Consider the following 19,889-nt stretch of genomic DNA (forward strand, 5'->3'; position numbering starts at 1 on the left):
AAAATATAAAAATATTAAATTAAATATTAAATATTTTATATGCATTAAATATTTTATATGTATATGTGATTATATGTGTATTCATGTTTGATTGTAAATTTCGGAGAATTTAAAAAAATAAAATAAGCCTTTTCCATATTTGATAATATCGTCAATTTGTAATAAATTTCGTTTTCAAAAATAGGTCTAATTAGGAATATATAAACAGTTAGTTACACATTTTATTTCTTACTACATATTTTATTTCTTTATTTTTACATAATATTTACTCTTTACGTAAAATATATATTTCTTTTTTATATTTAATTTGCAAAAAATACAAGAGATATGAAAGTAAATATGGTTAATGTTTAAAAAATAATCTTGAACTTCTTTGGAAGAAGAACTTAAAATACTAAATATATTAAAAAAACTATATATTAGCAACCTGAAATAAAAATGAATTCATAAATAGATTTCATATATATATATATATATATATATATATATATATATATATATATAATGACATATTTTTTATTTTTTATACCAATTCATCAAGATCAACATCTGAAGTATCCAAAGACAAAATTGAATCTTCTTTATATGAATTATTTTCAATATCAACTTTATCTTCTATTTTATTACAATCTTTAGTATCAGAATTATCATCGATCTGCATGTTAACTTCGTTTATATCACTTCTGGAAACGTATCACATTTGTATTTTATTAAATACAAATACATATCATATTTATCATAATGTGTAATTCATACTTTTTTCTAGCTTTTAAATCTATATTTTCTAATCGAAATAGCTGTGCAATATTCTGCATATGAGATTTACTTCTTTCTTTTATTAATGGAGCTTCCAAAATTTTTTTCAAATAATTCTCCATAGCTGGTAATGGTTTATCCGGATTAATAGCACGATATGATAATATATGCCATCTATGCTGTATTGCAGGATTTGGAACACATCCAGGTAGAAAATATTGATTTCCATCAACTCCATAACTATCCCTGATTATAAATATACAATACTATAAAAGATACAAAATTATATACTTATTACAATATATCAAAAAAAAAAAAAAATGCTTACTGTATATCATTTAACATTAGAGAATTTATTAGATCATCTACAGCTTTATTTTGTTCATTTGATAATTGTTTAATTATAGATTTCATAGGTCTTGATTCCATTAATCTTCGATCTTCTGCAAATGCTAATTCTATTTCTACTAAGCACTATATAAATATAAATAATTTATTTTATATAATAATAATTAAAAAATAACATAATTAAAAAAAAATTTTTACGATACCCATGGTTCATCAGGAATATCAATACATGGAAACAATGCAACCATTCTAGGAGTGCTATTATTTCTGAAAACTTTTCTCACAATAGCAACTGAGTTTGTTTCATGCATTGCTTGTACCAAACTATAAAATGGTTTTGTTACATTCTAAGAAATCAACATAAATATATTAATTTGCAATTATTTGATATAAATGAAACAATAAAATATACAACATACACTTTTTTGGTACACTTACACTTGAAGGTAAAATAACATGTGTTGCACTTTTATAAAAATGTTCCAAATCAATATTATTTTTATCTGTAAAACCATAAATTGTATAGCTTTTCATTCCACTTTTATAACTCATCTTATCTTCTAGTTCCTCTATAATAAAATAAAATACATGATAATATATATAACATTTTACAATAACAAATAACATAAACAAATTAATATATACTTTCAACTGGAATAAAAGTTCCTCCATATTTATATCCTTTTATAATTTCATCCTTTGCATAAGAATTTCTTTGTCCATCTAAATATTCAGTTTTTGATTGAAGTTTTTGATTGCCTTTTGCCTTTTTCCATGATGGAAATTTTTCTATATCTATCTAATAAAAATTCCATGATTTACTATAATAATTATATATAGCATAATATCTTCCTGATGTATAATTTCTTCTTACTTTAACATAACTAACAATTGGTATTTTTTTATCAAATAATTGTAAGTCATAATAAAATGGAAACGGTTTTCCTGGTGTTTCTTCATAAAATTTCAAACTTGCTATAGCATCATCAAATATTATATGTTGACCATTAATCTAAAAAAATAAAATAAATATAATAATAATATATGACAATATATATTATAAAATATTATTATGATAATTAATATACAATAATTTAATAGAATATATAAAACCTGATCATGAACATCCTTCAAAAGCTTTTTGCTACTGTTAAGAGAAGTCAAAGGTTTATCATGCAGTAGATTTTCTGATCTAAAAATTACAAAATAAATTAAATTATGCTTAATAATTCATAAGATGAAATTAAAAAATTTATATAAAATATATTCATTATACATGGTGATTAATTCAATTTTTTCTTCAAAGAGTTTATTTGCAATTAATTTTGCTTCAAATTTTGAAATAATATTTGTTTCTTCATTAAAATCAGACATCAAAATTATTTTCCTCAGAGAATTATCAATACTAAAATAAGAAATCATAATTATTATTAAAATATACATAAATTATAATAAAATAATATATAATATATAATATATTTAAACATACACATTTTGTTTTATAAATTCCACTGCAGCATAAAGTGCTTCAATCCAATTATAACAATATTTTGTACTTTTTAAATTCATGCATTTTCTTACAAAATCCCAATTTGGAACCTGAAAATCTGTGAATTCTTCTATATATTTTGAGTTAAGATTATTTTTTGTAATCGAAGAACCCATCAACATTATTGCAACTTCATCTTTAGGTTTTAAAAAAATCTATAAAAAAATTAATATTAATAGATATATTAATATAAATAAAATTAAATTTAATTTTTATTAATACCATTTATCAATACCATTTTTTCAATTTTTCTTTGTGCAATATGCTTTGCTTTTTCAAATAATAAAGAATTATTTTCTATATTTGGATTTGTTACTCCAATATTTAATAAGAGTACTAATGATTCCTAAAAATAACAGTAATATATTATTTATTATGTAAAATATATATAAAAAAATTTATATTTATTTATATTTAAGTATAAATTAAAAAATACGAAATTTTACAAATTTTAATTTGTAGAGAAATTAAATAAGAAATTAAATAATAGCAAGTATATATATACAATAACAAATATATGTATACTATATTACTATAAAAATATATAATTATACTACATTTCTCTTTTATTATTTATTTATTTGATACAAAAAATAAATAAATATGAAATATAAATTTAAATATAAAATATAACCTTTCTTTTTGAAGACATTTTATATGATTATAGTTAATATATATAGATTCTGCTTGTATTTAAAAATGTTAAAAATTAATCTCAATTAAAAAATAGAAATTTAATTATTGTTTCAGAAAAGAATTTTCAATCACCAATCACATAGAAAAAAACATATGATCCTTATACGATACGTTTTGATGTGTAGTTCTTATCAATCGAAATACTCAAAATTTTTTTGATAATGTTTTGTATATTATATTGTATCCTATAAAAGTTTAAATCAATATATATAAAATATGTAATCATATGAATAACTTTATAATTCTTTAAAGATTCATTAAATGAAACAATTATTAAATTGTTAATTGTTAACTACTTTATTGTTATTAATATAAATATTTATATATATTTTTAAAAATGTATAATACATTAATAAATGATTTATATTCTAATTTTTTTAATAATAATAATAATAATGTCTCTAAAATATTAGTTATAATTTCAAAAATTTTTTAAATGTTAAAGAATATTATAAATTTGAATAGATAATATTTTTTGTTATTTTGAAATTGGTCGTTAGGGAATGTAAACTTAACAAACAAAAAGCGCTAAATTGCCGCGGATATCTTATAATATTCAATTTCATAAGAAGAAAAGTAATCTTGAAGTAAAAGGAATGTAATTGAGTTTTTGATGCCATACTTATAAAAACGCATTAAGAAATGAAATTTTGGACAATCATTGCTGTTATAGTTGTAATATATATGTTCTACAAAGATCATCAGCGAAAAAAAATTTTAAAGCTTTTAACCTAAATTAAACTTATTTAATAATTCTTCAAAGTGCGTAAAGTAAACGTTAGTTTACCAGAAAAGGCGCGTACTGCAGAATTCATAACATTTACGAGAATGAATTTCTATGTGTTTGTTTAAAATTAAGTGCAATCTCTTCAAGTGCTTGAAATTTTAATATTTTGAAATCACAAAATAATATAATTATCTTTTAAATTCTTATAATTTTTATGACAACGCGTAATTAATGATTTTAATTTATATTCTAAAATAAAAGTTATTATATTCATTTAGGTTATTTTTATTAAGTAAGATACTTTTATTTATCGTATTTTCTCTCCAATTAAACTCTTGGTTTCGATTTATGTTAGTTTCTTCTCATAGATTGTTAAAATACCTTCTATATAATTGAATTAAAATGGAATTAAACACACAAATTTCGTGGTCTCAATTAACAGAAGAAGATGATGCTCTTCTTAATGAAGCCATTTGTATGAGTTCAAATGAATTGAGTAAAATAGTAGACTCAAATAAAGAAGATCTAAAAAGCAAAAATTCATTAGAAAACAAATCTTGTACATCTAAAACACATAATGATCAGGAAAATAGAGAAGGTGTTAGTTCAAATGTAGAAATTGATAGTATGTCTGAATTCATAGAAAATCAAACAAATAATGCAATCAGTATAAAGTATGAAGATAATATAAAAAACAAACCAGATGATGGTTTTCGTAAACGTATTAGGGAAAATCAAATAAATAATGAAGATGCAAAAATTTCTCGAATTAGACGTAATAGTGATTCAAGTTCCACTACAAATTCCTCAGATAGTGGTAAAAGACGAGTAGAATATGAAACAGATCCTAGAGTATTAGCACGTAGGCAAAAAGAAATAGATTATGGAAAAAATACTATTGGATATGATAGATATATTCAGGCTGTACCTAAGTAAGAATTTTATGAATTAAAATATTATTGATAATATACATTTTCTTAAGAACTATTATATTATATATATATTTTAGAGAAAAACGTACAAGAGAACATCCAAGAACACCACCAAAGTATATTAAATATAGTAGAAGAGGATGGGATAGTATGGTAAGATTATGGAGGAAACAACTTCATCAATGGGATCCTCCGCAAGATAGCAATACTGATTGAAATAAATTTATGTTCAAACTTTATTATGCAAATATATCTCTATGCACATTATAGTTCCACGATTTTTACATTTGTATAAAATTTGATAGATATAACAGAATTGAATGAACAAAATGAAATATAATATGATTCTTGGTACATTCTTACATATAATAAATTCTTATATGTATTTAAAAAGTCAAATCGCAATATAAATAGATAAATAAAAAGTAAATGTAACTAATGCACTCAAAATATATAAAATTTTACATTTATATGTAAAATTTCTAGAATATGTAAATAGGTATTTAAGAAATGTTTAGCAATAAAACACTAAGAAAAAGTATTTTCAAAATTTTTTACATATATAGAATAGTATACAGAATTAAATACATATTGTCATTATTTATATATTTTAAAGTTATGAAATGAAAATCACTTGATACTATATTGAGTTTCTAATTGTTTTAAAATAGTTTCAAGTTTTTGATTTGTTTTTTGTTCCATTTCATCAATTCTTTTCATTAACCTTTGCTCTATATCTTCAAATTTCTTATCAATATATGTTACAATATCTATATTATTTGATGTAATATTTTTATCTATAGATTGTATCATTTCTTTTCCATTATCTTTATGAACACTTTTATTTTTTGATGAATTCAAAATATTCATATAACATGATTGAACATCATTTGTGGTATTGTTCCCTTCATTATTAAAACTAAATTTACTTAAAAAGTTTTTTATTATTTCAGGATTAAATACTTCTGTAGAGAAATTTTTAGGTTCATTAATTGACTCCGTTAGATAGAGCTTTATACCATATATCCACATGATTGAATTTTTACTTTTTGTTTTTGTAAACTAAAATGAAAAATTTTAATTACTTATTTGTTTGCAAAATTTTAGTTATTAATACTACATACTATCTGTACCTTAATGCTAGCTTCTGTAGCATGTGGAAAAATTGCTGTTTCTGCAAAGTAAACTGAATTATCTTCAAATTCATCTATAAATTCTGCAAACTTTGTTGTTTCATATTCTCCAAATTGTTTAAAAAATTCTAATACATAAGCTTCAGAAACTACTGCAATCTGTGAGATTTTTTGACCATTAGTTAATTTTATATCTAGCATACATGGTTCATTATTGGAATCAGTTGGTTGTAAAGATATACATGTATTCAAAGAAACAATATCTTCAAAATTAGTTCTGTAAAGAAATTTATATTTATTTCATTTAAAAAAATATGAAAATATTGCTTTATATAATTATATAAAAATTAGATATTTTTAATAAGATAATAAATAAATTATAAAATTTTATAATAAATTGAAATATTTATATTATTTTGGAATTTTTTAAGTTTTGCTGATAAAAATACAAAAATAATTTAAATAAATATATATTTATTTATTTATTTAAATTATATTTTACATTTATTTTAAATTTATTTAGATTACTTTTTAAATTCTAGAGATGAAGATTTCACTGTGAAAGTATCACAAAACTGTTTATTGTTGCTGATTTGCCAGTTGCATGAGATTTGTAAAAAATTTGTATCCAATTTCAAAGAAGAATCTTCAACCTTCTGATTTAAATTAAGTTCCATATTATATGCAATTCTTTCAATGAATTAACACGTGTTATTAACCAATGACAAAAACTATTTGTTATTTTCATATATATGTATATAATACATCATTTTAAATTAGATTTAAAACATTAATACATTTAATTTTCATAAAGGTTATTTTACATTTCACTTCAAAAGAATAATTTTTTTTAAATCATATAATTAATCATTAATATATAAAAACTATAGTCCAATCAGAAATAATTATTTCATATTTTAATAATTATTAAACACTAAACACTTAAACCGATCGTGTTTTTATACTTTACAATCAATGTATGATGTAAATAAAATGAGAACTAACACAATGGCGCGAAATATTTTATTGACCGAAAAAACAACTAAGAAAAATTAAAAAATCTTTGTATATATATTAGTTAAATTAGTATATCATCATTATTTAAATAATTATAATTTCTTAATTTATATAATATAAATATGTACAATCATAAATAACATATACTAAAATGTTTTTATCTAACATTTTGAATAAAGTACTCGTACAATTAAAAAATACGATAGGTGGTGGGGGCTTTCAGTTGAACCAGTTGTGCAGAAATATTGAACAGAGATCTGTGCTTACGAATCGTGTGCTTATTTCGTTTTTACGTGGAGTTAGCTCTGGTAAAAAAATGTCTAAATATACGATTGTAATGGTACGTCATGGAGAAAGTGAATGGAATAAATTGAATTTATTTTGTGGATGGTATGATTCCCATTTATCTGATAAAGGTAACTAATTTTTTCATAAATAAATTTCAAGGGCAAAAGGTCATACAATTTCGAATAATTAAATGATTAGATTTCTTTTCCTTTATTTTCTTTTTAATTTTAAAAATTGATATGCATAGATATAATAAATAAAAATAATATTAATATTATAATTATTTTATACATCTCATATATAAAGTTAAATGAATAAATATATGATCTCTGTAATTCAACATTATTTTCAAAAATATAACTAATTATTAAAAATATAATATATAAATAATTATTTAATATAATAAATTTATTAATTAATTTTATTATAATAAATTATAATATTTAAATTATATACAATATAATTATTCAAAATTATAGGTAAGATTGAAGCAGTTTCAGCAGGAAAAGCAATCAAAGACGCAAAATTCACTTTTGATATTGCTCATACATCATTATTATCAAGAGCTCAAGATACTCTTAAAGCAATTCTTAAAGAAATAGGACAAGAAAACATTACTGTTCAAAAGACATGGCGATTAAATGAACGTCATTATGGAGGTTTGACTGGTTTAAATAAAGCTGAAACTGCTGCTAAATATGGTGAAGAACAAGTTCAAATTTGGAGAAGATCTTTTGATACACCTCCTCCACCTATGGAACCAGATCATAAATATTATGAAATAATAGTAAAGGATCCTAGATATGCAAATGATCCAAAACCAGAGGAATTTCCTAAATTTGAGTCTCTCAAATTAACAATTGAAAGGACATTACCATATTGGAATAATACTATTATTCCTCAATTAAAAGAAGGAAAAAGAATTATCATAGCTGCTCATGGAAATAGTTTGCGTGGCATAGTTAAACATTTAGATCGTAAGTTTTTTATATTTTTATATAATTATATATTTTTATAAAACAATAAGTTTTTTTTATATATTATATTAACAATCTTACATTTTTTTCAGAAATGAGCAATGATGAAATCATGAAATTAAATTTACCAACTGGTATTCCATTTGTTTATGAATTAGATGAAAATTTCAAGCCTGTTGTATCTATGAAATTCTTAGGTGATGAAGAAACTGTAAAAGCTGCAATGGCTGCAGTTGCTGCACAAGCAAAAGTTAAATAAAATTAAAGGAAAATTAAAAATTCCAATTATTATTGTTTATTATTATAAACAAAAGATGTTTTTCTAGTTTCATTATTATTGAAAAATTATTTTATTGTTACAAAATATAATATGTATGCAGAAGATGTTTATAAAAGAGAAGAAAATGGGAAAATAGTATATAACTATTATATTTTCAAACTTCTACATACTGTAATTTATATCATTAATTATTCATTAATTGTTCATTATTTATATAATTATTTATGAAAGATCATTATAAAATATAAATTTAAAATTATTAAAATGCATTAAATTTAATTATTTTTCCTTGACAATTTAATTAATATTATATATAAATACATAAATAAATTACAAATATTTATAGGTTATTAATTTCTTTGAAATGAAAATCAAATTTACAAAATATATAATCATAAAATTATTAAAAAAATTTAAAGTGTTATTAGCAATAAATGAATATTAGTAACATATACTAATAATATATAACATAAATCTGTTATTCATAGTTATATAAATTATTGTATATTCAAAAGCTACAAAGATTGTATATTATAACTTTTTCACAATTAAATTAAGTAATTAAAGTTTCTTTTATTATTTTATATGTCATAAAGAATTTTCGAGATTTATTTCAATATTTTTTCACATTTTATTAGTTACACAATTATTACACAGAATATAAAGAAAATAAATATTAATCAAATGAAATAAACGCAATACAATAGATAAATGTTAACATATAAAATTTTATACTATTAAAATGCTTATATTATATTTTATAAACATAATACAGATAAAATATAAAATAAATGTAAAATTCAATGCATTTTTCTCTTTATATATTCCATATATCAGAAACATTAGGATCTTAACATTAAATTTTTTAAAACCTTCAAAATATTACTAATTTTGCGCAAAATAAAATAACAAAATTATAAAAATTACAAAATTAATAATGATTGGAATTAAAAATTTCATTTTCAACTAAATTTCAATATAAATTTCAATAAGAAATTTAACAATTCTATTATAGATTATTTTATAATAATAAAGATTGTTTTATATATATATATATAATTATATTTATATAAATTGATAATATAATATGATATTGATAAAACCGATTATAAGGTAATTAAAATGATGATTTCACATTATTATATTCTTTTGTTACAAATAATTATTTCTATTAAATATGGATTAAAAATAAAATTTTATTTTGCAATTATTTTCAAAACAAAATATTTTCAAAAATTAAAAAAAATATTATATACATCTTTATAATTTATTTTTTATTTTATTAGATATTTACTTATAATTTATATTTTAAAATAAATTTTAGAATCATATTTTGAATTGATTATAACATTAAATTAATTTTTAAATCAATCTTGATAAAAATTAATATAAATAAAAATTATTAATATATAATAAACTTAATATATAATATATATAGTAAATAAATTTAAAAAAAAAATTTTTTTTTAATTTTTGAATCTAGTATTTTTTAAAATATTTACAATGTATTATGATCTTTTCAAATATAATATGATCTTTTCCAAAATATTATGAATTAAGCAATAGTGATTCGAAATAATTACAGTTTTCCTTACTTTTCCATAAATCTTTATATCATAATGATAGAATAAAATGATATATTTTTTTTAAAATAACATTGTTGTTTAATCATGAATTAAACATCAACTAATTTTATAATGTATCTATTTCAAATTTCTTGTACTTTATATTTCTTCTCTTTTTGTTCAAGAAAAAAAACAAATCAAATACTATATCTGATCTGTAATAAGTATTTGATTAATCTCAAAGTAATATTTATTTCAGAACATTTAATGTATTATAATTATAATGTACTTAATGTATTAAAATTCTTATATCTTTATTAATGTATTATAATTCTTAAGTAATATAATATATACTTAAAAATCATTTATATATAAAAAGTCATTAAACATTAAAGAATTAAATGATAAATAAATGATTTAATATATAACCCTAAGAACTAAATATGTTTTGTAGATGCATATAAAAAATTATGAAAGTAATTCGTAAATATTTGTTGCTTCATATTTGATAATTATTTAGACAACTAATTTTATGTTTTAGAAATGTTTTATAAAATTACAAATAAAAATATTCAAACGAATCTTCAATAACATCGTTTATCGATAAAATGGTTCAAAATATTTTATTCTTTTTCTGATTAAACTTTTATTTTAAATTGTCTCTGAGCAGTGTTTCACATTTAAATAGCTGTGTCAAGAATGCAATATGTACAGAAGAAATATAAAAACAAAAAATACATTGAATAATATATTTACTTTATATCATAATCACAGAGTAGAATAAATCAGTATAAGAATAAATGAAGTTTATATTATGCATTTAATTCGTTACAATTTACAATTCCCGCCCGAATGAATGTTCAGAATTCCATTCATAACCAGATTCTGTTGGTAACAATGTGAATGATACGAAAATGATAATAGGCTCTAAAACTTTAGAATTTAGGTCAAAAATAAATTACATGATTAATCTATTCTTATATTTAATCTGTGGTTATGTATCGCACATAAATGCAAAATGAATGATAAGTCTTTATATTAAATCTATTTGTTAACTACCTATTTAAGTGATTGAAATATTTTTCTTAAATGAGTAATTGTGTGTGATAAAGTTTTTGATGACAAGATTTTTCATGTTAAATGATGATATAATATATATTCGTATCATAATCGTTTTAAACTTTACCTTTTACAAATATTAATTAATAATTTTTAAGAAAGCCATTAATTAATCAATCTAACCTTTTTAAATGTTACAAAAAAGACTAACGTTTATTTCATAGCATTGCTGTATTGAATAAGTTTCATTATTTAGGCATGAATCGTGTCGATTTAAAAGTGGTTTTATTGGGTAATGCAGCTGTAGGAAAAACAAGCCTCGTGGAACGTTTCGTAAATGAAAGGTTTAACGAAAGTCTATCTTATCAAAATGTAAGTATAATCAGTAGTATATGCAATTATGCAATTTAGAATTTTGTACAATAAAATAGTTCGAAATTATTTATTGATTTTATTCAATATAAAATATATAAAAATATGAAAAATTAAAAATTTGTCATTAAATATCTCTAAAGGACAGAGAATATTTTAAATTATTTGCAAATTATAAAATTTAAATTGGATTGATTTAGGGAATATACTGATTTAGGTTGTCTTGTTTCTCTTAGTCCGCGAACTGGAAGGAATATTATAAAATAATGTTATTAAGATTTGCACTGAGAATCATCTAAGAGGTGCATCATAAAACAAATTAACCCAGTTCCACTTTCCTTAGACTATAGGCGCTGCATTTGCAGCTAAGCAAATGCAAGTCAATGGGAAAAGGCTTATCATGGGAATATGGGACACAGCAGGCAGTGAAAAGTAAGAAATCTTTAAAAATTAATTAATAAAATTATCATTAATTATCATAAAAATATATTTTTAGATATGATGCTATGAGTAGAATATATTACCGCAGTGCAAAAGCTGCTGTTATTTGTTATGATATCACAAAATCAAATACATTTCAAAGAGCAAAATTCTGGGTAAGAGAACTTAGAAGTGTTGAAGAAGGATGTAAAATATACATTTGTGCTACAAAAAATGATATCTTAGAGCACGGTGCAGTTCCATCTCCTGATATTAGTGTAGTAGAAGCATATGCTACAGGAATTCAAGCTAAATTTTTTATTACATCTAGTAAAACTGGAGAAAATGTTGGTAAGGAATTATAGTATAGTTAAAATAATATTACAATATTTAATATTTATTAAGTCATTTTTATAGCTGAATTATTTAATGAAATTGCACAAGACTTTATATCTGATCCAAATAATGTAGAAAAAATTGAAGAGACAATTGAAATAACTAATGAATCCACAACTAAAGCAATGTATTGTTGTCATTGAAAATATCAAAATCAGTATTAAAAATTATCACAATTTTCTTATATATTTATCATATTTTATATTATTTTATACAAGTGAATATCACAAATGTAAATTGATGCGGTATACTGTAACTTGATATATTATTGAATGTAAATGTAAGAAAATTCTTGCCCTTGAAGATTATTTTTAAATATACTCTATATTTTACTCTGTATTTTATTTTCCTTTGATGTATTTCTTATTTGTTTTTTCAAATATGTATGTTCATATTTAAATATATTGTAGAATGAAAATTATTATTTCTAAATTCTAATTACTTCAATTCAAAGGCAAAATTCTTATCATAAACATGCTTTTCTATTAACTGTAATATCAATATAAAATACTATTATCTTTCCATTTTCATAATATGTGAAAAATTCAATATGACGTCAATACTCACTTTTTGAGATCTGTAATAAAAGATTATAATGAATGAAATGTAATTTAAAAAAAATTTCAAAAATTTATTTACTAATATAATATATCATGAATATACGAAGGATTAATGCAATTATAATAAAATAATTATTAATTTTAAATAAAACTATTAAATAAAATTACCTTCTGTCATTTCTTGTTCTATTTCAATCATGTAATAGTATTATTTAATTAGATATTAACTGTGATTTGTATTTATAAACATATTTTTTGTAACATTATGGTGGTAAATTTGAAATGCAAATTTCTCTAACTTTTTCGTACACACCAAAAAATATGAATCCGCTAATTGTAAAACCACCGACTCTTGGTAGAAAGCCTGCAAAAAGTCTAAAGATATTTATCGATTATTGTTTGTAGCATAATAAAAAATATAACTTAACAAAGATTCATTATGTACCCTCTAAAACCATAATTGCAATAAACTTTTTTTAACATCACAGATATTTTTATTTCATCTTTTCCTATCGCCATATTCGATAACATTATTCTAGTTTTTGCAACATCTAAAGGTGTTGTTATACTTGCAGATATAGCAACTGTAAAAAATCAATATTTATATAATTTTAAATATATTTATATATTTAATCAATTTGAAAATCGTAATTTGATCAATTTTTTTTGTTCAATCTCCTTTCTACCTGATAGCGATCCGCAAAGAGCACCCTCTAGAGGCGTGCATTCACGTTTCATATGCTTTTTCCAATGAAACTTAAAATATTCCCAAAGTGGCATCTGAATTAAACCGAATGGTAAATCTCGTATTACAGTACTTCCATAGCCACGATATAAAGTTCTCAAAGGTAATTTATGCGGATCAGTTAATAATGCTTGTCTTCTCTGTTTCACTACTTCTACTGGGACTCGAATAAGACATGCAACCTATTAGTAATGTCTTAAAATTTTTAAATAATACAAAGCTATTGTTTAGATATTTATAAATAAAAAGTAAAAAAGAAAAGATTGCACATTTATTAATAAAATAATACAATAATAATATTTATTATAATATACTTTTCGAACTATAATACGATTATTATTATACATAATGTTAAATAATAAATTACCATTTCTCCCACTGACGCGGCAATCATATGTATAATTGAATGATATTGTTCAGATATTTGAGGTTCAAATACTATTTTAAAACTTTCATAAGTTAAAAAAAATAAGGAAGCTGCAAAAAATGATTTTATCAATATAATTTTTTATTAACTTCGAAAAATAAATTTTTATTTTAAAATTGTCTTAATTTTTACCCGAGGGTGCGGATCCTACCATTACAGGCCCCAAACCTTTGTACAATTGTTTAAAACCGCCAGATTTTAAGAAACCATGTTGGCTTTGTAATCGTGTTTTAAGTGTATCCAAAGGAAATGATATGAAATCGCATATAGTTCCTGCGAGAGCACCTGACTATAAATTTAAAATTACTTTTATTGTAAAAATATGTGCATAATTTTATATAAAAATTTTATACTTGAAAAAAATTATTTTTTATTTTAAATAAATTGTTAATTAATTATATAAAATATAATAATTTTATGTATGGTAATTATATAGTATATGTATTAAATTAATTATATGTATTAAAAACAATTTTTTCTTAAAAATATAACTTTTATTTACAAAAATAATTATAAATACACGAATAATAATAATATAGCATGATAGTTTTATTTTATAAAAAAACATTTTTCTTATTTAAAATATTTAATTCCATAAAAATTATCATTAGTTATTATTACTTATTTTTTAAATAAATTATAATTATATATTATATTAATATATGCTATCTTATAAAAAAACATATTTTCATTTAAAATATTTAAATATTTAAAAAATTTAATTATTAGTATCTTTTTTAATAAATAAATTATAAAAATTATAAATAAAATTTAAAAAATAATTTTATATATATATAATAATATGAATATAAATATTTCATGATTTTCGATATATATGTAATAATTTAAAAAGTTTTTTTAATAATCATATATATTAATTAATTATATTTATTATACAGAAATTTACTTACGATTAATGAAGTAAGAAAAAAGTTTTTCGTGCTCATAGATGATGTTGATTTACTTTCTTGTAACATTTTCATTAATGGAATGCTTTTTTTTAATGTATTAACATTTTTAGACGAACATCGAGCAAATTTAAAGCATAATTAAAAACTATATTAATTAAATGTTTTAATTGATTAATAAATAAAAAATCATTGCTTTAATGATAGTTAACTATCATAAAATATTTGTTGAATCAACATGAAAAAATTAGGAATAATATCTACTTTAAAAATTTAACATTTTGTACATATATGTGAACAAAGTAACGATGTAAAATGAAAAGACCACGTGGACATTATTATATAATGATCACTTCACAAGTTAATCATTTACTTGTATAATTGTATTATACCTTCAAATCTATATTGTCGTAGTCTGCTAGCGAAACCTAACCTTATCTCATGTACTCTGAAATTTTACTATCTGAATTAGGAAAAGCTTTTGTTTTGAAGAGACAGTTTTCCACTAGAAGAATAGATGAAGATGTGTGACAGAAAATTACTAGATATAATATATATAGAAAATTGATGTAATTACGTCATGAAATCTGTTTCATGCAGTATGAAGAAATTCTTAGCTTTTGTATTTGCCATGTTTCGATTAGTCAGGAGCACGAAAGAAATTTCTGAAAAATGATCAACTTGATGTTTTAGATATTGTTAAAGTGTTCACATAACCTTGAAATTCATTGACATCCTTTTCGGCGGGAATCTCGAAACATTTATGTTTTCATTTGATTGTCCATAAAAATGTCTCAAAATATTTTGAAAAGCAGCTTAGAAAATGCTTCCTTCAATATTATATTTCAGGTACTACATTATTGTAACAAATATTAAAATTATCTTATTTTACATCAAGAAATATCACTTTCTTTATAAGAAAACTTATAACTTTTATCACTTTTATAAATATGAAAATAGTATTGATAATTATAATTTTATTTATTTGCTTATTTGATAAAGTCTGATATTTTTATTAATATATAATAATTTTTAAGAAAGTTAAAATATATCTATGAAAAAATTATAACTTCTTTTTAGATATTGTGCAGAGGAGTTACTTTTGTTTTAAATGCTTTTGTTGTTCGTCATGTGGGTCAAGCTGTCTTAGGAGTCATAAATGTGAGGCTATTATTATTGGAATCAATGATCTTATTTCTATCTCGAGAACCTTTTATGAAAGCATGTTTAACTAATACAATAGAGCACAATTGGGCTCAAGTTGTAAATTTATTATGGATGACGTTAGTCTTTGAAATTTATTAGTTATAATATAAATGAAATCTAAATAATATATCAATTAATATATTAATTGTAAATATCTTTTCAGAGTTCCTATATGTTTTTTAATGTCTTTGATGTTTGGCTATATTTGGCTTTCTGTTTTATCAACTTCTGAAACATTACCATCATATTATACATTTGCAGTTTGGGCAGTTGCTTTATCTTGTATTATTGAATTATCATCTTTAATTGTTCAACTGGTTGCTAGTGCATTTTTATTTGTTAGGTTGAAAGTAAGAATTTATATTAAAAATAATAAAATTAATGAATTAAAAAAATTAAAAATAATTCAAAATTTATTTATAATCTATTATAATTAAATGTTATATTAAATTTTTTAGATTATATTGGATACTATTATGATTGCTATTCGTACTGTAACATTTGTTCCATTGATACTTCATAATCCAGAAAATGCATTGTTAGCATTTGGTATAGCTCAATTAGTTGCAGCAGTATTTTATACTACTAGTCATTATTTATATTTTCATTATTATATTAAAAAAATTAATAAGTGTAAGTTAAAGAGAAAAATGTCATTGAAAGATAGTAGTGATGAATATGTTGTGAGAGAATTTCCATTTAAAACACTAAAGGATTTTTTGCCTGGACAATTGGAAAATAAAGTATGTATTGAAATAAATTTGTTATATATTATGTATACAAACTGTTACATTTTAGGAATCATATCTAGATAAAAAATTGACTATTCTTACATGGAGTTTCTTTAGACAAGGATTTCTAAAGCAAGTTTTAACAGAAGGGGAAAGATTAATTATGACGGTAATGCCAGTGTTAACATTTACTGAACAGGTATTTATTCAATAATATAATTTCAATAATATTTCAATAATATAATATTCAATAATTTAATAATTTAATAATTTATTCAATAAATATTAGTTTATTAAAATTATTTTTCATTTAATTTTATTTTCATATGTTTAAAGGGAACATACGAAATTATAAATAATTTAGGTTCTTTAGCTGCAAGATTTATTTTCCGTCCAATAGAAGAAAGTGGTTATTTTTATTTTACCCAAATGGTAAAACGAGACAAACCAGTTAATGATCAAAATCCTGTAGGTATTAAATAAAAAATTTAATTTGTATCTAAGTATTATAAATTACTAAAAATTTATTTCAGATTAAAATACAAGAAAGTGTAAATGTGCTTACACATTTATGTTCAGCTGTTATGTCAATTGGTTTAGTTGTTTTAGTATTTGGACAATCATATTCAAGTACATTGTTATGGTTATATGGTGGTGCTAAATTAACTTCACATCTACCAGTACTTTTAATGCGAGCACATTGTTTAGCTATATTACTTTTGGGAATAAATGGAGTAACAGAATGTTATACTAATGCAACAGCTGATAGTACAACTATAAACAAGAGTAACTTGATTATGATTTACGAATCAATTGCATTTTTATGTGCATCCTATTTGTTTGCTATTTGGTTTGGACCAGTTGGTTTTATCCTTGGAAATTGTGTAAACATGAGCTTAAGAATTCTACATTCTATTATTTTTATCAATAAAAGATATAAAGATACAATGTACCGTCCATTACGTGGATTAGTACCAAAGCCTATGTTTTCTGCTTCTCTTCTCATAGCAGCATTGACCACTAATGTGTCTCATGTAAAGAAATTATATTATTTATTTTTTTTTACATATTAATAGAAAATTTTCTATTATAGATTATAATTTTTATGTTTCAGGCTTATTTTTTCCCAAATGAGAAGATATTGCACTTAATTATTGGAATGATAATGTTTATGATAGTACTTGTATCTTGGATATATGAGCATCATGATTTAATTAGACTTGGTACAAACAAATGGTATGAAAGAAAAAATATATATAAGAAAAATGATTGACCCTAAATAAATTTCTAATGTTGATTTCTTGGTATTTATCTAAATTGTCTACAAAGGTGCTACAATATATAACTTCTATTAAAATCTTGTAAAATTTAATAGTTATAGTATTTTCTATATTATTATGATCAAAATCAAGTACAAGTTTTTTCATCTTAGAAAATACATTATAAAATTATTTATTTTATAATGTAATAAATTAAGTTTATGTATAATTAACAAAATAACATATACATAATGAAGCTTAATATTTTTTGTTTAAATATAATCTATTAAATAATATTATCAATTTGAGTAAAAAACTATTTTACATAGAAACATCCTTATAAATGGCACCTACTACTGCACCTTGGCGTTGTATAAGGCATTTCCTATAAAATAATTTATGATGTTTTTAATATTAATTTAATGCAATTTTTTATTTAAAAAAATGTTGAATTTCAAAATTGTTTAATAAATTTGTTAAATAATTTTTATATTACATGAATCTAATTCTAACACAAAATAAAATAAATTTTTTAATATTACCTGTTATCATTTTGAAGAGAAATAATTGGAGATGGTGATTTAGGTTCTAATTTTGCGACTTGATCGGCAATAGCTGCAATTATTCCTGCGCTGTCAGTAGATGCATTTCCTTTAACTAAAAAAAATTGATTTTAATTTTCAAACAATATTAAATTTATTAAATTTAAACATAATTAGAAAAAAATACCTCCTAAACATAATCCAGCATGATCAGCCAATATACAACCAATGATACCTTCAGTATTATTTCTATTAAAAATATTGAATTTTAATAATGATTTTAGTATTTGAATGAATATTATGATTTGATTTTATTTATATTTTTCAACAATTATATTAATAATTATATTTAATGTTTCATCAAATAAATACAATTTTCAATTAGATCTTTAAGGTTAAGTATTATAATTTTTGCATTTTTTATATAGAAAAAATAATCTAAGTATTGAATATTAATAAAAATAAGAATTATTTAATTATTTTTAAGTTTTATAAAAAAATTTATATCAATATAATAATAGAAACACTGATTATGATAATTGTTATATCACAAGGATAATATGAAATTTTTTGTATAAAACTTACACATCATCTAATGTTTTTTCTAGATTCTTTTCCATTTCAAAATTTAAATTAATTATAAAACATACAAAATATAAATAATTATTCGTTAAAAAAAATTGGTTTTATATGATTTTCATAAATGACACCTCTTCATATATGTTTATAGAAAGTTTATATGCAGTATCGTATCCTGCAACAAATTTAATTGAACTATTCAATACATCGTAATAGCAAATTCTTTATCGATTATCATTCTAAATGATGTTACAAAAAAAAATCTTTGTAATTTATGTATTTGTAAAATTCAAAACAAAGTTTCATTGTTAAAATAAAATATAATTAATTAAATTTTCTTTAGTAATAAAAAATAACTTTTTATTACTAAATAATTATATACAAATTTTATTTATATATAATAAGTTATTTTGTTAT

The 19,889-nt window shown here is 21.1% G+C and overlaps 8 protein-coding genes across 13 annotated transcripts; 4 read left to right on the forward strand and 4 right to left on the reverse strand.

Annotated features, from left to right (window-relative positions):
• Positions 1–219: 219 nt before the first annotated feature.
• LOC108000714 (X-ray repair cross-complementing protein 5-like) lies at positions 220–3,646 on the reverse strand. 2 transcript variants are annotated; one of them, XM_062085407.1, is made up of 13 exons: positions 3,288–3,646; positions 2,889–2,999; positions 2,594–2,808; positions 2,381–2,509; positions 2,218–2,296; positions 1,979–2,116; positions 1,750–1,903; positions 1,543–1,673; positions 1,308–1,451; positions 1,085–1,230; positions 757–1,002; positions 530–683; positions 220–427 (listed from the first exon to the last, which is right to left on the reverse strand). In XM_062085407.1, exons 1-13 carry the CDS (start codon positions 3,303–3,305, stop codon positions 413–415), a joined length of 1,680 nt encoding a protein of 559 aa, XP_061941391.1. In that variant the 5' UTR covers positions 3,306–3,646; the 3' UTR covers positions 220–412. The 2 variants fall into 2 exon arrangements, with proteins under 2 accessions (XP_061941391.1, XP_061941392.1); XM_062085408.1 differs by lacking the exon at positions 3,288–3,646 and having other exon boundaries at positions 2,876–2,999.
• A 93-nt stretch (positions 3,647–3,739) lies between these two features.
• LOC108000762 (histone RNA hairpin-binding protein) lies at positions 3,740–5,549 on the forward strand. 2 transcript variants are annotated; one of them, XM_017061346.3, is made up of 3 exons: positions 3,740–4,368; positions 4,445–5,008; positions 5,086–5,549. In XM_017061346.3, exons 2-3 carry the CDS (start codon positions 4,479–4,481, stop codon positions 5,222–5,224), a joined length of 669 nt encoding a protein of 222 aa, XP_016916835.1. In that variant the 5' UTR covers positions 3,740–4,368; positions 4,445–4,478; the 3' UTR covers positions 5,225–5,549. The 2 variants fall into 2 exon arrangements, with proteins under 2 accessions (XP_016916835.1, XP_061941393.1); XM_062085409.1 differs by having other exon boundaries at positions 3,740–5,008.
• LOC108000760 (uncharacterized) lies at positions 5,227–6,818 on the reverse strand. The gene is made up of 3 exons (XM_017061344.3): positions 6,670–6,818; positions 6,142–6,418; positions 5,227–6,070 (listed from the first exon to the last, which is right to left on the reverse strand). The coding sequence occupies exons 1-3, from the start codon at positions 6,816–6,818 to the stop codon at positions 5,639–5,641; spliced, it is 858 nt and encodes a 285-aa protein (XP_016916833.1). The 3' UTR covers positions 5,227–5,638.
• A 617-nt stretch (positions 6,819–7,435) lies between these two features.
• Positions 7,436–8,968, forward strand: LOC108000761 (phosphoglycerate mutase 2). The gene is made up of 3 exons (NM_001328486.1): positions 7,436–7,574; positions 7,926–8,423; positions 8,516–8,968. The coding sequence occupies exons 1-3, from the start codon at positions 7,475–7,477 to the stop codon at positions 8,680–8,682; spliced, it is 765 nt and encodes a 254-aa protein (NP_001315415.1). The 5' UTR covers positions 7,436–7,474; the 3' UTR covers positions 8,683–8,968.
• Positions 8,969–11,151: 2,183 nt separating this feature from the next.
• LOC108000749 (ras-related protein Rab-24) lies at positions 11,152–13,560 on the forward strand. 2 transcript variants are annotated; one of them, XM_062085415.1, is made up of 5 exons: positions 11,152–11,292; positions 11,583–11,699; positions 12,043–12,131; positions 12,196–12,466; positions 12,537–13,560. In XM_062085415.1, exons 1-5 carry the CDS (start codon positions 11,287–11,289, stop codon positions 12,588–12,590), a joined length of 537 nt encoding a protein of 178 aa, XP_061941399.1. In that variant the 5' UTR covers positions 11,152–11,286; the 3' UTR covers positions 12,591–13,560. The 2 variants fall into 2 exon arrangements, with proteins under 2 accessions (XP_061941399.1, XP_061941398.1); XM_062085414.1 differs by having other exon boundaries at positions 11,156–11,292; positions 12,196–12,470.
• LOC108000748 (mitochondrial S-adenosylmethionine carrier protein) lies at positions 12,676–15,294 on the reverse strand. Of its 3 annotated transcripts, XM_017061322.3 has the most exons (8): positions 15,159–15,294; positions 14,380–14,536; positions 14,188–14,297; positions 13,762–14,002; positions 13,521–13,659; positions 13,244–13,450; positions 13,083–13,092; positions 12,676–13,004 (listed from the first exon to the last, which is right to left on the reverse strand). In XM_017061322.3, the coding sequence occupies exons 1-6, from the start codon at positions 15,228–15,230 to the stop codon at positions 13,339–13,341; spliced, it is 831 nt and encodes a 276-aa protein (XP_016916811.1). In that variant the 5' UTR covers positions 15,231–15,294; the 3' UTR covers positions 12,676–13,004; positions 13,083–13,092; positions 13,244–13,338. The 3 variants fall into 3 exon arrangements, with proteins under 3 accessions (XP_016916811.1, XP_016916812.1, XP_016916810.1); XM_017061323.3 differs by having other exon boundaries at positions 12,676–13,092; positions 13,244–13,439; XM_017061321.3 differs by having other exon boundaries at positions 12,676–13,092.
• A 567-nt stretch (positions 15,295–15,861) lies between these two features.
• Positions 15,862–18,889, forward strand: LOC108000747 (protein RFT1 homolog). Its single transcript, XM_017061319.3, has 8 exons — positions 15,862–16,004; positions 16,236–16,438; positions 16,525–16,711; positions 16,820–17,104; positions 17,160–17,291; positions 17,429–17,560; positions 17,626–18,126; positions 18,207–18,889. Exons 1-8 carry the CDS (start codon positions 15,945–15,947, stop codon positions 18,363–18,365), a joined length of 1,659 nt encoding a protein of 552 aa, XP_016916808.1. The 5' UTR covers positions 15,862–15,944; the 3' UTR covers positions 18,366–18,889.
• On the reverse strand, positions 18,460–19,832 carry LOC108000750 (uncharacterized). The gene is made up of 4 exons (XM_017061326.3): positions 19,479–19,832; positions 19,081–19,142; positions 18,894–19,008; positions 18,460–18,736 (listed from the first exon to the last, which is right to left on the reverse strand). The coding sequence occupies exons 1-4, from the start codon at positions 19,511–19,513 to the stop codon at positions 18,673–18,675; spliced, it is 276 nt and encodes a 91-aa protein (XP_016916815.1). The 5' UTR covers positions 19,514–19,832; the 3' UTR covers positions 18,460–18,672.
• Between the last annotated feature and the right edge of the window lie 57 nt (positions 19,833–19,889).

Source organism: Apis cerana, linkage group LG15 (genome assembly GCF_029169275.1).
Source record: "Apis cerana isolate GH-2021 linkage group LG15, AcerK_1.0, whole genome shotgun sequence".
Classification (NCBI taxonomy): Eukaryota; Metazoa; Arthropoda; class Insecta; order Hymenoptera; family Apidae; genus Apis; species Apis cerana.